This window comes from Solenopsis invicta, chromosome 13 (genome assembly GCF_016802725.1).
Source record: "Solenopsis invicta isolate M01_SB chromosome 13, UNIL_Sinv_3.0, whole genome shotgun sequence".
NCBI classification, from domain to species: domain Eukaryota; kingdom Metazoa; phylum Arthropoda; class Insecta; order Hymenoptera; family Formicidae; genus Solenopsis; species Solenopsis invicta.
In genome coordinates this window covers 8430918-8447981 of record NC_052676.1, presented here as the reverse complement: position 1 = coordinate 8447981, position 17064 = coordinate 8430918, and the positions used below count along the sequence as shown (strand labels likewise).

Below are 17064 nucleotides of genomic sequence, written 5' to 3'. Positions count from 1 at the left end.
CTGTGAGGTCGAGACTCCGCACGAGGAAGAGCCGATAACGGCAGCCTGGCACGATTCGACGAGAAAGGATCGTCGGAACTACATCCAAGGAACGACCGGTGGCGGTAGCCTGACACGCTTCGACAAGAAAAGGAACAGCGACGCGACAGGTCACGATCACACGCCGAGCGTAGCCGAGTCAAAGTAAGTCGTTCGATTTCAAGCCTATTCCCATACAATAACGATGACAGACCGAGTTAAACTCCTCGTCCATAAAAGAACGTACTTGAAATCCCAAATCACCAATTTGAGTAATCTTGTCGACAAGGGCAAGATTAGCGGCACCGCGTTAAGATTGCGAAGCGCGCGTTTAACCGAATTGCACCACGCGTACGAGGGATATAATGAGGAACTCGCGATGTTAGATACAAGTGACGCGCATGTGGAAGAATTTGAGAATCTTCAAGAACGCTTCTATGCTCTCGCGAGTAAAATCGAGGACATTTTAAGTGCTGCGGGCACCTCGAGCGCGGGTTCCAGCGTGTCGCACGACGAGGCGCGGTCGAACGACGATGTAAGCATGATAAAGAAAAGGCGCATCAAATTACCTGAAGCGTCTCTGCCGACGTTTGACGGCCGATTCGAAGGCTGGCTATCCTTCAAAAACGCGTTTCAAAATATGATCGGTTCGCAAGCGGATTTGTCGGACGTCGACAAATTACATTACCTAAAATCGGCGTTAACCGGCGACGCTGCAAATAAAATAAACATCTTTGCGGTGGATAAGATTAATTATTCCAAGGCGTGGGATTTGCTTGAGCGTTCCTACGAGGTGAAACGCATTTTGGTAGATCGTCATATTTCCTCGATCTTGAACTTGCCTACGTTAGACAAAGAAACTACGAGCGGATTGTCGAAGCTCGCTGACGACGCACAGCAACACGTCGCAGCATTAAGCGCGCTAGAAATTTCCATCACGCCCGAGGTAGTCGTCCACGTCTTGAGAAGTAAATTACCGAAAACGACGTTAGAAAGGTGGGAAGCGACTCTCGAAATGGGCGAATGCCCAGGGCTCGAACAGATGTACGATTTCTTATACAAAACGGCGGTATGCGTGTCGATGCGTGAAAGGGCAAAGGAAACGGAGAAGTGCAAGGGCGAACCTCCCGCGAAAAGGAAACGATTTCAGCCGGAAAACAAGGCCTTTGTGTCAAATATCGGACGTAAAGAAAAAAACTGCATTGTGTGCAAGGCAAGGCGGCATCCGCTATTCTTGTGCGATAAATTTAAGCAATTACCGACACCTAAGCGCATTGAGACCATAAAAAATGCAAGGCTTTGTTATAATTGCATGCGCTCTCATCGGGATCGCCCTTGCAAGTTCTCAGGCTGCTCGATCTGTCAGAAACGTCACAACACGCTTCTTCATCTCGAAGGATACGCGAGCAAATCCGAATCTAAGCCCGATACCGACCAATCCGCATGACTAGCCGATCCGATTACAAAAAGGGTGATAAGCCTCGCGTCGATATCGCACGCGATGGCGCCGCAATTAATGACGAGCGCGATGGTATACATCCACGGCGGCGAACGTGAGCCTATTAAGTGCCGTGCCTTACTGGATACGTGCGCGACGGCTAACTTCATAACAGAGCGCGTTGTGCGACGTTTGAACCTACCCGTAAAGGTACATTCGTCGCCGATTGGCGCGATTAACGCAATGAATACCGTTTCGAAGGGTGTAGTACGCGTCGCGATACAATCGACGCATGATAGTTTTTACAAGGAGCTCACGTGTCTAATTATTCCGGCCATCGCGGATTTAATACCGTCCGAGGTTTTCCCTCGAAATTCAGTCGACATACCCGCAAATATCAGATTGGCAGACTCCGATTTTCATATACCGCGTCCGGTCGAGTTATTAATTGGTGCCGGAGCCACATTAGCGCTATTTTCCATAGGGCAGATTAATCTGTCGCGAGCAGGATGTGACTTGTATCTGCAGAAAACACGACTAGGTTGGGTACTCGCTGGAGGAACGACCACGCATATACAGTCAAAATTGGAAATGTGCGGTATGACAAAATTGGAAAATCAATTAGATAAATTCTGGGCAATCGAGGAAGTCGCGACGGATAGGTCAAGCTCGAGAACGGAAGTCGGATGCGAGGCGCATTTTATAAAAAACGTTTCCCGGGATGATGGCGGGCGTTACACGGTTCGCTTGCCGTTTCGCGAAACGAATAGGCGCCTTGGCGATTCACGTGCAATCGCACTTAAGCGCTTATTGGCATTAGAACGAAAACTCAGTACGAATGAGTCGTTGAGAGTCGAATACACTCGTGCAATAGACGAATATATAAAATTAAATTATATTTCCCCGGTTAAGGATCCCTCCGATGATGGATATTATTTACCTCACCACGCGGTGATCAAGGATACGAGCAGTACCACCAAGGTGCGAATCGTATTCGACGCGTCCACTAAATCGAGTACCGGCGTGTCTTTGAACGACGTAGTGATGGTAGGTCCGTTAATACAGGACAAATTATTTACACATTTAATCAGATTCCGTGCATATAAATATGTCATCACCGCGGATATTGAAAAAATGTATTTGCAAATAAGATTGCACGAAGACGATCGGCGTTACCAACGACTGCTATGGCGACGAAATGACAAGATAGAGACGTTGCAATTTAATACTCTTACGTTCGGCGTCTCGTCTTCGTCCTTTCTTGCGATCCGAACTTTGCATAAATTAGCGGACGATGAACACGAGATATATCCTAAGGCAGCCGAAATTCTTAAGTCCCATCTGTACGTAGATGACCTTTTAACCGGAGCCGATAGCGTTGAAGAAGTCCGAACAATTAGAGAGGAAATAATTGCGCTGCTCGCACGGGGCGGTTTCGCCATCAGGCAATGGGCATCCAACGATGAGCGTTGCGTGAATGATCTCGCGGTCGGCGCCCTTCACACAAAATTCACATTCGGCGGGGATCGCTCCTTAAGAACACTTGGCGTAGTATGGTGCGCGCGGAACGATGAAATATGCTATTCCATACGGCCAATCAAAATCGCAAAAAAATTAACAAAACGGAGCATATTATCGGAAATAGCAAGGATATTCGACCCTTTGGGCTTGTTGGGTCCCGTCGTATTATATGCCAAAAAATTGATGCAAGACGTATGGAAATGCAAATTGGATTGGGACGAGTCCGTACCGCAAAACGTATACACCGAATGGCTGGATTTTGTAGGACAACTCGAGACAATAGATCAAATATCAATCGATCGAAGATTCTTGATCGACGATTATCAAGGCATTCAAGTCCACGGATTTTGTGATGCTAGCGGCGTTGCATACGGCGCGTGTCTGTATATACGCTCGGCGGGAAAGGACGGCAATGTGGTCATTAAATTATTGTGCGCCAAATCACGCGTCGCGCCGTTAAAGGTTATCACCATACCTCGTCTCGAACTTTGCGGCGCGTTACTATTGGCCCGATTGTATAGTGAAGTAAGCAGCGCATTGCCCCTAAACCCTTCCAAGGCATTTTTCTGGTGCGATTCGACCGTCGTTTTGCACTGGCTAAGCACGGCGCCTCATCTGCTCAATTCATTCGTGGCGAATCGCGTCGCGGAGATACAAGGGCTTACGGATCCGAAGAAATGGCGGCATGTCAGATCAGAGGACAATCCCGCCGACGCGATATCACGAGGTCAGCTACCTCATACATTTTCAAAAAATCGGACGTGGTTTTCCGGACCGGCGTGGTTACGAGAGAGCGAAAACGATTGGCCTAACGAACTTATACATATGAACGAGACACTCGAGTTAAAAAGAAATGTTTGTTTGTTGAACGCGCATTGCGACTCTGAAATGTTCGAAAGATACTCTTCGCATTCGAAACTGCTCAGGGTTATTGCATATTGTTTGAGATTTCTACCTGACAATAAACACACCGGTTCGTTGTGTTCGAGTGAAATAGACGAGGCGGAAACGCGAATATTGCGAATCATGCAGGCCGATCGATTTTGCTCCGAGATTAAGGAACTTAAGAGCGGATGTTCCGTGAGCAAGGGCAGAATCGCGAATTTAAATCCATTTTTGGACGACCGCGGCTTGAGTCGCGTAGGAGGACGTCTCCAAAGGGCAGATTTGTCATTCTCACGTAAGCATCCGATTTTGATTCCTAGCCGGCACAAGTTAACCGATCGTATCATTCGCGAGACTCACGAGGTGCATCATCACGCGGGCATTCAAACGACGCTGTACACTTTGCGTCAAAAATACTGGTTAGTCGACGGACGCAATCAAGTACGAAAAATCGTGCGTGCGTGTGTTCGATGCTTCCGATTCGATGCTAAGGCAATCGAATATAGAATGGGGAATCTGCCGGCGGCTCGTATACGCGAGGTGATACCTTTCACTAATACCGGAATAGATTTTTGCGGGCCATTCTATATCAAGGAAAAGAAATACCGTAATCGAGCACGGGTCAAGGTGTACGTATGCGTTTTCATATGCATGTCCGTGAAGGCGATGCACCTCGAGATCGTGAGCGACTTATCAACGGACGGATTTCTTGCAGCGCTGCGACGGTTCGCAGCGAGACGAGGACTACCGCAGCACGTCTATTCCGATAACGGGACTAATTTTATAGGGGCGAATATTCAACTAAAAGAGTTGTACGTCTTAATTAATTCTGATGAGCATAGAGAGCGCGTGAGCAGATTCGCAAGCGATCATCGCGTAACATGGCATTTCATTCCGCCGGCGGTGCCGCATTTCGGGGGTCTGTGGGAATCCAGCGTAAAACTATTTAAGCATCACTTTAAGCGCGTAGTAGGAGATTCTTTATTTACTTTCGAAGAATTAAATACTCTTGTCGTCGAAATAGAAGGCGTTCTGAATTCCCGACCGATCACTTCCCTTTCTTCCGATCCGAACGACTTACTGGTACTGTCGCCGGCTCATTATTTGATCGGTAAACCTCTGACGGCCCTCCCGGAGGGCGACCTGTCGTCTGTTCCAGCCAACCGATTGTCAACATGGCAGCACATTAAGAAGGTACGGCAAGACTTCTGGGCGCGCTGGAGTCTTGAATATTTGAACGAGCTCCAGACGCGCAACAAATGGATCAAAGAGGGACCAAGGCTTGACGTCGGAACCATCGTTCTCATCAAAGACAAGGGTGCGCCATGTACTCGATGGGCGATGGGCAAGGTAATAATGGTCCACCCTGGTGAAGACGGAGTGGTGCGAACGGCGACTGTGAAAACTCCGGCCGGGCAAATAAAAAGAGCGGCCAATCATTTGTGCCCCCTGCCGATCGAGCAGTAGCAAGCGTCCTCACATAATTCGTGCGTCAAGCCAATAATGGCTATACAATAGTATGACAATAACATAATAATAATAATATAGGCAATTTAGCGATAGAGATACGACATACTGCCCGATAATACATATCACATATAAATACAAACCCCGTTACAAAAAGGGCATGCGTTTAGCTATATAATATAGCGTGGATTGATCCATTATGCGTAGGGGAAGGAAGGTCGTTGCATCCACTTCAACGATGTGGAACGAAAATGGCGGCGGCCATACTTTTACTGCACACTCGCTCACTCACACAACTAATAGCTGTAGTACCTTACTATCTACGTACATACACTAACACTGACTCGCTGTCTCGAAAATGGCGGCTATGCAACGACCTTCCTTCCCCTCCAACGCCAATCCACGGACCTTGCGTTTAGCTATATAATATAGCGTGGATCGATCCATTATGCGTAAGCGATCTTCCTCAAAGGAGTTGATCGATTCCTCTCAACGGGGGGAGGATGTAACGACGAGAAATGCACATCGCGCACACATGCGGATGCAATACATGCATCACATCGAATAGGCGACGGTCGGATGACGCGGCATAACAAAGCAGCAAAAAAGGGACACAAATAAACAAAGAAGCGAAGCTTGGACGGGTTCGAATCTTTCCGGGTCGCACGCGGTTATCACCCAGCCATAAACATCGTCTAGACGATGCGGCGCCGATATTACAATTGCAGGGCGATTGTAAATAATTGTCCTGTGACAATATCGGCGTCACTAGTCCTGGGACCGTCGGCAATCGTTCGTCGGCCGATCGTCTTTATTCGCTGCGCTTGGAAACCGAACATCCGAATCGCCCAATCGGGCGAGGACCTCGGAAATCGGAACCAAGTGGGGTGAGAACGTGGCGATTCCTGAATTAATAAATAAGGGTCTGGAAGGCTCTCCTTTTTCATTTCCGACTTCGTCGCGGTAGCAATCAAGTGTTTGCTCTCCCTGCCGTGCTTCCGCGAGCTCGCCTATTCGATAACCAAGCGAAGAGTCGTACCTCTAATACGAACTCGGGGCGAAATACGCTCCCGAGCCGATAACAAAGGGCGATCGTCGCATGACGTCGTAGCCCTCTCGCTCAGCGAGAATACTCGGACCGCGCAACTGTCGTTAACGTGATAGTGTAACGCGATAATATAGTAGAAGAAACGCACTGTAAGTGGTAACTCTCAAAACAAATAAATAAACGAAAACACAGTGACGAAGATTAAGTTTTTCCCACTGAACACATGTACATTATTTCTGATCATTTTTCTTTAAGTTAATCCTATTTTAGTACTGCAAATATAGAGCATTACTTGGATGTTGAAAACGTAAGGTAATATTAAAATATAAATGAAAACATATGTAGCGGTCCAATCGACTTTTACATAATAGCGCGCCGACTTTTTATATTTAAAACGTCGTATTTTAAAGTTTTTAAAAGTTTTTTTGTTGCAAAGATATGATTTTTTCAAGGAAAAGTAGATTTTTAAACAATTTTTTATTTTTACTTAATGTTTTTAAAAATGTTTCTAAAATATTTTAAAAACTTTTTTTTAAATATTTTCTTCCTTCTTAGAGATTATTAAGCTGTTTTTTTTTGTAAATTTGAGCATTTATTTCAATAACAAAATGTATGAATACCTTAATCAAAGTATTTGCCCTCGAAAGCTATAACTTTCCTATTTTTCTGGCAGAAGTTGAATTCCGCGACGAATGATCTGTCATTTGAGTCAATCCATTCAGCAATCCAATTTTCGACTTTGCCATAATTACGGAAGATGTGTATCTTCCAGAGCGTGTTGTATCGATTGAAACAGATGATAATCGTTTAGTGCTATGTCCGGAGAATACGCCGAGTGTAGGAGAATCTTCCATTCGAGCTCTATCAGTGTTTATTTCATGTCTGTACTACACATCGGAAAAATAACTTATCGCGTTCCATTTTAATTCAGTTATAGAAAAGCACATGTGTAATCCAATGATTGTGTCTGTTGACTAAATTTTAGTGGAAAATGCTCACACTTTAAAATGACGTAAGTAACAAATGTCATTGACCACAGCATACTAAATCCGTTAAGACGTGAATAACGGTTTTTATAACGCAACCCCTAATTATATGGAAAAGTTTTATTATTAAACCAGAGTTGGACATTATTCGAATAATTTTAAATGATTATTTAAATAATATTTTATTCGTAATTCACGTTATTTAGTATTCACATCATTTATTATTTATATTGAAGGCTATTATTTGTTATTCACGTTGTGACTATTATTTATTATTTGAGTTATTCATTATTTGCATCATTTTTTAGTTATATTATTTTTTATATTATTTATTGCATTATTTCTTTTTTTGTCATTATCTGCATATTAATTTCTTTTTTCACTGTTACTATTATATCCAAAAAAAGACTAAAAACAAAAATAAATAAAACTTTGATAATAGCTCCATATTCTCTCCTCATTTTATTAGCTTTATACAATCGATTTAAAAAGTGCAAATAAATTTACAAAGTGCTACAAAAGTCACGTATATTTTCACTTTTAATTTATAGATACATTTATGATTATTGTTAAAAACGTTATAAAATAATTAATTAAATAAAATAAAACATAAGAAATAAATAAAGAAAGTAATAAAAAAAGTTATAAATTAAGTTAAATAATAAAATTAAATAGTAAATAAAATATGTAATAAGATAAATAGAAAACAATAATTTAAATGGCTGATTCAAATAAAATTTTATTTACAAAATTTTATTTATAATTTTTATTTGTATTATGTAAATAACAAGTAATAAATAAGGTTTTAGTTACAAATAATAAATAAATTTTTATTTGAATAAACATTTTATCTGAAATTATTTCATTTGAGATAGACGAATAAATTTTTATTTCATTAAAAAATTATCTTTTATCATAAACAAAATTTTACTCAAAAATATTTTTACTTGAAATACACAAATAAATTTTTATTCAAATAAAAAATTATTTGTTAACCTTGTTATTCAAAATAAAACTTTATTCGTTATTCATTATTCTTTATTCAAAAAATTGCCCATCTCTATCAAATTAATAGTTTTCTTTAATAATCCACAAAAATTACGATAAATAACTGTTTTTACTTTATTAAGAACTTTCTTGCTATAATATTATAAATTTCCGATTATCTTGCATAGTTAATATAAAATTTACATACAATTGAAATTAAACCAATAGTATTAGCAAGTGTCAATTTTACCAGATGTTTCACGATTTTGAATATGCATTATACAAGCAGACAACAATGTAGATAAAATCATTATACTTTTAAATATTAAGTATATTGACACATGATTGACACAGTGAGTCCTATCATAAAAAATTATTTAAATATCTAAAAAACGTTTCATAGAATTGTTCAAGATAAAGATATCTTGTCTGCAAATATGGAGAAAAATAAGTAAAGAATACTTTTAAACAGAATAATGTGATGAAACATTTGCAAAGAAATTGATAATAAAGAAAATATATTAATGCATATTGCAAATTGCATTTTTTTTTTAAAGTATCACAGTGTTTTTTCTTTACACCAATTGGTTCATCTCAATATTATGTGGTTGAAATTATAAAGGTAAATAACAATAAGCTAAAAATATTACAAGTTTAGAAGATATCTTATATCTTATAGTAATATAAAATGATAAAATAAGTAAGATATTTTGTAAATTATTGATTTTTCAATTTCGCCTTTACACTTTTAAATGCAGAATAATCAGAGAAATTATTCATATAAGAAAATTATATAATTCCATTAAAAAAATAATTTTTATACGGGTTAAAAACTGATTTTTTTTAAGAAATTTACTTTACTTATACATTAATTAATTCATCTCCTTATTTTGTGTAAAAATATAAAGTCACAACTATCAAAACATTGAACTAGAATAATCACAAAGAAAGGTCATAGATGAGCTCTTTAAGAATATAATGTCGACTTAACTTACAATAGTCTCTATCAGCCTAATTATAAACATTTATATTATGCAACACACGTTTATATTTACATAAATGACTTTGTTAGTTTGGGTCATTGCTCACAAACATCGATAATAGCTGAAAGTGTTATTAATATAGCATGTGACATAGCGCTTTTGTACAATCCAATTAAGTAAGTGTTCAAATTTTAATTATTTTACGAAGTTTCAGCACAAAATTCTTACGTTGTAAGCCTATAACTTTGCGGTTTTTATACTACAATTGTTTCCATAATCTGGAAACAATAAAAAATCTGTTGATATTGTACACTAGACACGATTCTCACACTAATAACGATTGGATAATAGACAATCTCAATATAAAGACTTGAAAAATTAATGAAGACTTGAAAAATTACAATGATACAAACAATAATATTTTAAAAATAATATTTTAATTTGAATTTTAACTTGTGTTCAACATGGCTGACTCAATAAGGATATTCCATAAGGCGGCCATAATTAAAATCCCAATAGCCAACGTAATACATGTTAACACGCCAGACATGCATCTAAATATTGCGGTGAATTTATATTTTCTTCTTTGTTAACTCTCAAAAGCCACACTGGGTCTGGTATACTCGGGCTATTTACAAAAATCCTTGGCATTTATAAACCGTAAGGATTGGAGGGACAGTAGTCGGGGAATGTTCCTATCAATATCTCCACTATTGATTCCCCATGATAGTAGTCTCCGAGAATCGATAGAAAATTTTATACAGTCATGTATTTTCAAGCTATAAGTACACATTACATCCAGTGCATCAGAAACGTATGTATTGTTAAACAAAAAAATGAAATTTTTCTTGAACGAGCAAAAATAAATTGATTAATAACATTATGTATAATTTTTGACTTTATTTTTGTACTCTGACTAACGATAGATTGATTCGTTTCTGCGTTTTGACAAAAAATGTCAAGATTTCACTACTGCAAGTAAAACGCGTAGATGCCCTACGCGATACTTTTCTGAGATGTTAAATCAGACTAGCGTCAATTCGTTTATAATTTATAACTTATTAAAAGATAACCCAGAAAAATGTCGTAAAGATAACATACGAGAGCTAATTATAGCTCTCACCAAATCCTTTCTGACACATCGTCTCGGATTCCTGAAGATCAAAATCCTCGCAATTTGTAGGCAAATAATAAAATGGCCAAGTCAAAAAGATGTTTATTATGTCCGTCTATTCTTGATCAAAAAACGATGTATAATTGTCTAAAATGTTACAAACCGATGTGTAAACATATCATACAGCAAAAGTTTGTTGCAAATGTTCCATGTACTAAATAATAATAATATATATTATATTGCATATATTTTGCGTTTTTTCAAGTTTTATATAATAAAAAACAAATAATTCCTTCTATCAACTCATCTTTTCTTACGCTAAAAAATTACCTAATTTTATTTTGCAGAATAAATATACTTTTTGAGAACAATTGAAATAACAATATTTTTTCTTAAAGTACGTTCCTTTATCTTGCAAAATTCATTGGAAAAATTTCTTTAATGGTTTTCCTTTCAAAACTACGAATTTGAAAGAAAAAAACCGTTTTTTTCGTGAAAACGTTTCCATCTCTTGTGAATATTTCAAATATATTCAATTTCTCGATTCTCGTACTTATTTATTTTTCTTCTTGACCATTTGGCGTATTGATTAAAAAAAATTACTCAAACTCTATGCATTAGATACCGAGATATACGCAATTGAAAATGGTCTGATAACGTACACCCATGTGTGGCAAAATATCGAATCCAGTATAGTGTGTACGCTGAAGGTTAATATGGGTGTTTCTATTTTTAGAGGAGAAAAGGGTAATGTAACACCCATTTTCATTTCATTGACTAATTTCGTTTATAATTAATATTTTTTATTGAAACTTGAACGATTATAGTCGTCAGAGTGTTGTTTGACAGGTTTTTAGACTCAAAGTAATGAAATATTTATTATTTAGGACGTGATTTATAAAAATTTAATACATTGCATAATCGATGAAAGAAAAAAGTGTTTGTAATATGGCTATCCATAAAAATAATTAAAAAAAATTACTTTAGTTTAAAAAAAACACAATACCTTTTACAAAATTATATATTTTTAATTTTTCATTGTTTAGAATTTTCCTGATTTAGAATTTTTTTGCGTTACGAAACTTTAAAAATATAATTAGAAATTTCATTAAAAATATCATTTTATCCCTGTTTGACATTAAACAACAAACACAAAATGATGTCTTTAATGTTTCTAAACATTGCTCTTTAGAATGACAATCGGTTTATTAAAGAAATATTTCGATAAAGTTTTGCTTAAAAAACCATATTAACAAAATTCCATGTTATTGTTTTAACTTTGTATAACTCGAAATGTACACGGCCGAATAAAAAGTTAAATAACAAAAAAACACTCGAGTGTATGTACATATCTTCGAGTGATATTACACTTAAGTTTAAAGATAATAGGAAATGTATGTTATTAAAGGTTAAAAGTGTACCTTAAAAAAGTTTAAAAGTGCTCAAAAGTAAAAATGCCTCATAACAATTGTCAGTCATTATTAGCATATTAGCATCACTAAAAAACGGCGGGCTACTAAACGAATAATTCCATAAGCAATTGTTAGAATACGTTACTTAATAACAGAAATAATAGGTATAGCCATATTGTCGACAGTAGCCATAAGACCCTCTTCTCCTCTATGTATTGGAGAAAATGAAAAATCAAAGAGCATTCCTAATTGTGGGATATTTGTTTGAATCCTTAATTCCTATCGAATTAGCAAGATTATTAGAAACTAAGAATTTTTCAGGACGTTTGATACTTATAGACGGAGATCAAATAAAATTTTGAACTGAAACATACAAGGTGCGTCAGGTATTTGAGGACATATTGACTTTAAAACTAAAATTTGTATATATCTTAGAAAACTTATTGTATTTTAATAAAATTTTTAAAGCAAACTAAGTAACTCGTAGGCTATACAGTTATTCGATAAAATTGCCTTCAGCGGCAATAATAGCTTCAATTCTCTGCCGGAAATGTTTGCATGTCCGAATTAAATGATCCCGGTCCATATGCGTCATTACTCTGGTAATAGCTGTTTTTATTATAGGGAATCAAGCGTGTTATGAGGATGTTTATTGGTCTCCCGTTCAACAACGCCCCATACGTAGTAATCCAAAAGATTAAGATAGGAGCTAGGTGGCCACCGTCTCGAATTTCAAAATGTTTTAACTTGTTTAAAAGTCGTTGTACTTGGATAAATGGCTGTTCTCGAGTTTGTGCCGACATAAACTGACCTTTGCACATTACATAGGACTTGTACTGGATGTCTTCGTAAACAATGCGACGGATTGTGCATTCAGAAACTTGAAGATCTCTCGATACGGTCCTTATGGACTGTTTGCATTGTAACCTGCGCTAGTGTATTTAGCATTATTTATACGCGTCGGTTCTGAGCTTCCTTAGTAGGTTGCATGCCTGCCGGCTAGGGAACTGTAGTATAGTAGTGTGGTAAGGGAGGCGGTGCGTGGAGAGAGCAGAGATTCAGAACCGCTCGAGCGTCCGTCGCCATAAGACATAAGCATTCATAGTCAAGAAATATTCAGCACATAAGAATAAAGATTGTCGGTCAGAATACAACGCGAGTGTTATATTCACTTAACCTTCAGCCAACGAAAAGCAAGACATGGTCCTTCGAGCCGGATCCCGGTAAATAGACACTGGGAAATAATGTAAGAAGGCGACGGCGCTAGACGACCGGTGAAAAAAGACACGAGGACAAGCCTATGACGCAACGAGAATCGGCAGCGAACCAAAGGCGTGCAAAGAGTAGCGAAGAAAGGTACCACAAGACGACGATCACAAGGTACAATTCGAAAACGACAACGCAGTTACACGTGCACGAGCGCGGGAAGGACCGACAATGAGCATTCAAGCGCGCACGTGTAAAAAACACACGAGAAGCCGGTGGTAGCCACGGTTATCGAGCAACCAAGCTGCGAACAAGGGAAGCCACACGCATAGGGCGGACAAGTCGGTTTGTTCGAGGAGGACGATTTCAGAAGGACGCCATTACGCGCGGCGTGTACACAGGCGGGAAACGAGCTATTCGCATAAGGAAGAAGACAGCCGATAAGCGCAGACAAGGTACAATCGCTAGCAACACGAAAGCGGACGAGCCTAGCAACACGAAAGCGGACGAGCCTAGCAACACGAAAGCGGACGAGTCTAGCAACACGACGGACAGGACGTTCACCAGGAGAAGGTCACGTCAAGGAGGTTATGGTACAACGAGGCATTAGCAAGCTAAGTTAACATTGTGTTACAAATTTATTACATAAAGTTTGTTATTGTTTGTTCAAATTCTGATACTCATAAATAAGACAAAATGGCCGAAAATATTGATGTTCAAAGAGTAAAGATAAAAAAAAAGAACGGCTAAAGCGGGTTTCACGCGCATCGAGAATTTTATAAAGTCAATACAACTGAGTAACGTAGATATAGAGGAGCTAAAATTAAGATTAGAGAAATTAGAGGAATTGAGAAAAGCTTTACTAGATAGTCTAATAGAGTTAGCGGTACACGATCCCGAATTGAGTGAAGCAGAAACAGACCAAGAAATTGAACAGTATGAAGAAAAATATATAAATTTAAAACTGATCGGGGAAAGAATATTGAAAGAGCGCATCAGACCCGCTTTAGCTGAAAACAATCTCGACCAAGCACTTGCGGGAATAAATCTTATGGCTAATAATAATACGCGATCTAGGGCCAATGAAACTCACATCAGACTGCCTAAGATTGATTTACCCACATTCAGCGGGGCTTATGAGGAATGGCACTCTTTTTTTGGCATATTTGATTCGTTAATACACTCAAATAATTCCTTAAACGACATTCAAAAGTTTCACTATTTAAAGTCAGCGTTAAAGGGTGAAGCAGCAGAAATTATAAAAGCACTAGAGATTACAGAAGCTAATTATAATGATGCTTGGTTGAGACTGAAAGAGATATATGACAATGAACGAATGGCCGTTCAAAATCATATTAAGTCGATTCTAGACCTACCGAGTTTAAGAAAAGAAAATAGCGTTGCGTTAAGAAATTTGTTAGATAACACGTTGAAGCATACTAGAGCCTTAACTGCGTTAAAACGCCCAGTGCAACATTGGGACGACTTATTGATATACATAATTGCAAGTAAATTGGATTACTTCACGATAAAGGAGTGGGAAAATAGCGTAGAGAGTAAACATTTACCCACATTTAACGAGTTCGTAGAGTTCTTAACGCGAAGATGCGAAACGTTAGAAGCCATAGCTAGAAGGAGTATGTCCATAGAACTGAACGGTAAAACTAATCGAACCTTCAATAAAGTAACTACAGCACACGCGGCGGTCACAAGCGTTAAATGTCCTAATTGTAAAAACGACCATCCGATTTATCACTGCAAAGATTTTAAAGATTTATCAGTAACGCAACGTATAAATAGAGTAAAAATGTTAAAGTTGTGTCTAAATTGTTTAAAGGGCAAGCATATAGCCAAGGATTGCACGGCAAGTAGCTGTAGAAAATGTGCGAAAAAACACAGCTCTTTGTTACACGATGAGCACTATTCTACGAGTGAAGACAAGGTTGAAACAATCAAATCAAATGCCAAGCAGGAAAATGAGGGAAATAAAGAGGACAGGACAGTGTGTACTCACGCTCGGTCATCGCAAATAGCTAATTCCATGCAGGAATTATTATCTACGGCAGTAGTATTGGTCAAGGATCATAAAGGTCGGTATATAGAAGGAAAGGCATTACTTGATTGCGGTTCCCAGTCAAATTTTGCAACGGCTAACTTTGTTAAAAAATTAAATGTAAAAACCACGGACAGCCATGTAAAAATTAAGGGAATAAATCGACAAGTATCACGCTCATTAAAAACAGTAAACTTACATGTAGCTTCACGTTTTGGTACATTCGGGGTGGACATGTCATGCATAGTGCTACCAGAAATTATTGGAGATTTGCCTACAGTCGAGTTTGATACAGATAGCTTGAATATACCAAAAAATATAAAGCTGGCAGATCCACGGTTTAATGTTTCAAGTAGAATAGACTTATTAATTGGAATTGATAGGTTCTGGAAACTCATATGCATAGGACAAATAAAGTTAGGTAAGGGGCAACCAATATTGCAGAAAACTTTATTAGGATGGATGTCGCAGGGGCAATGAAAGAATATAATTCAAGTAAAATGTCACAAACAAGCTGCAATCTAAACGTGATGGAAGAATTAACTCAAACTGTACAAAGTTTTTGGCAGGTAGAGGGATATAAGCCTAAAGACCTCACTCCAGAGGAGGAATATTGTGAAAACTTATTTAATGAAAATTATAGACGTCAAGAAGGGGGTAGATTCATTGTTAAGCTCCCAATTAAGGAAGAAATCCTACCGTCATTAACTAATTCGCGAGAGATAGACTTTAAACGATTTATAGCTATAGAAAGAAAATTTGCTAAATTACCGGAATTCAAAAAAGAGTACGTAACTTTTATGAGAGAATACTATCAGTTAGGTCATATGAAACTTGCACAATCGATTCAAGACGATAAGATTAGAGTTTTTCTTTCACATCACGCAGTGATAAAGCAAAGCAGCACTACGACTAAAACTAGGGTAGTTTTTGATGCGTCGAGTCCATATTCACAGGGTAATTCGTTAAACGATGCCTTACACAAGGGTCCCGTAATACAAGCAGATTTATTTTCCCTGATTATACAATTCCGATGCTATAGATACGTGTTGTGTGCAGATATAAAAAAAATGTACCGCCAAATACTAATAAATGAAAAACAAACGGCCTTGCAAACTATTCTCTGGCGGGAGGATCCGAAAGACGAAATACAAGAGTACGAATTACTCACGGTGACATATGGCACGAAGCCTGCGTCATTCTTAGCAGTTAGATGCTTGCATAAGTTAGCGGAAATTGAGAGAGTGAATTATCCTACCGCGGCGGAAGTAGTCCTTAACAATTTTTATATGGATGACCTGTTAGCAGGAGGTTATACAAAGGCAGAAGTCTTGAAGTTAAAACAAGAATTGACAGAATTGTTGGCAAAAGGTGGCTATAGCTTACATAAATGGAAAACTAATTTAGTTAGTGAAAATGAAAATACAAGAAACGAAAACGTAGATATTACAAAGGAAGTAGAGTCAAGATTATTGGATGTATTGTGGAATCCTCTTAAAGACACATTTCAATATGAAATATTACAAACAAAGGACGATCAACGTGTAACAAAGAGAGCAGTGTTATCGCAAATATGTAAACTCTTTGATCCATTAGGGTTAGTAGGACCCGTAATAACGTCAGCAAAGATAATAATGCAAGGTTTATGGAGTCTAGGCATCGAATGGGACGAGTCCGTTCCCATGCACATTTATAAAAGTTGGGAACAGATCAAAACACAGTTAGGATTACTTAATAAATTACAAATACCTAGGCTTATAGTTTCCGGGAATAACGAGTCTCAATTGCAATTACATGGATTTTGCGACTTAAGCGAAAAGGCGTACGGTGCATGCGTGTATATAAGAGAAAAAAATATGCAGGGAAATAGTTCAGTCACACTTATATGTTCAAAATCACGGGTTGCACCGATGAAAACGCTATCTTTACCACGGCTGTAATTGTGC

General features: G+C 38.1%; 3 protein-coding genes across 3 annotated transcripts; all 3 read left to right on the top strand.

Annotated features, from left to right (window-relative positions):
* Positions 1-1519: 1519 nt before the first annotated feature.
* Positions 1520-5329, top strand: LOC120359447. Its single transcript, XM_039456923.1, has one exon. The coding sequence runs from the start codon at positions 1520-1522 to the stop codon at positions 5327-5329; it is 3810 nt and encodes a 1269-aa protein (XP_039312857.1).
* A 7830-nt stretch (positions 5330-13159) lies between these two features.
* Positions 13160-15598, top strand: LOC113004977. Its single transcript, XM_039456922.1, has 3 exons — positions 13160-13239; positions 13516-13658; positions 13872-15598. The coding sequence occupies exons 1-3, from the start codon at positions 13160-13162 to the stop codon at positions 15596-15598; spliced, it is 1950 nt and encodes a 649-aa protein (XP_039312856.1).
* Positions 15595-17058, top strand: LOC105197971. Its single transcript, XM_039456921.1, has one exon. It carries the CDS (start codon positions 15595-15597, stop codon positions 17056-17058), a length of 1464 nt encoding a protein of 487 aa, XP_039312855.1.
* Positions 17059-17064: the final 6 nt, after the last annotated feature.

Coding starts and splice junctions, on each gene's coding strand:
- LOC120359447 (XM_039456923.1), top strand. CDS start 1,520: ATGGCGCCGCAATTAATGACGAGCGCGATGGTATACATCCACGGCGGC.
- LOC113004977 (XM_039456922.1), top strand. CDS start 13,160: ATGACGCAACGAGAATCGGCAGCGAACCAAAGGCGTGCAAAGAGTAGC. Junction 13,240..13,515: donor CACAAGACGACGATCACAAG/GTACAATTCGAA, acceptor CGATAAGCGCAG/ACAAGGTACAATCGCTAGCA. Junction 13,659..13,871: donor GTCACGTCAAGGAGGTTATG/GTACAACGAGGC, acceptor TGAGTAACGTAG/ATATAGAGGAGCTAAAATTA.
- LOC105197971 (XM_039456921.1), top strand. CDS start 15,595: ATGAAAGAATATAATTCAAGTAAAATGTCACAAACAAGCTGCAATCTA.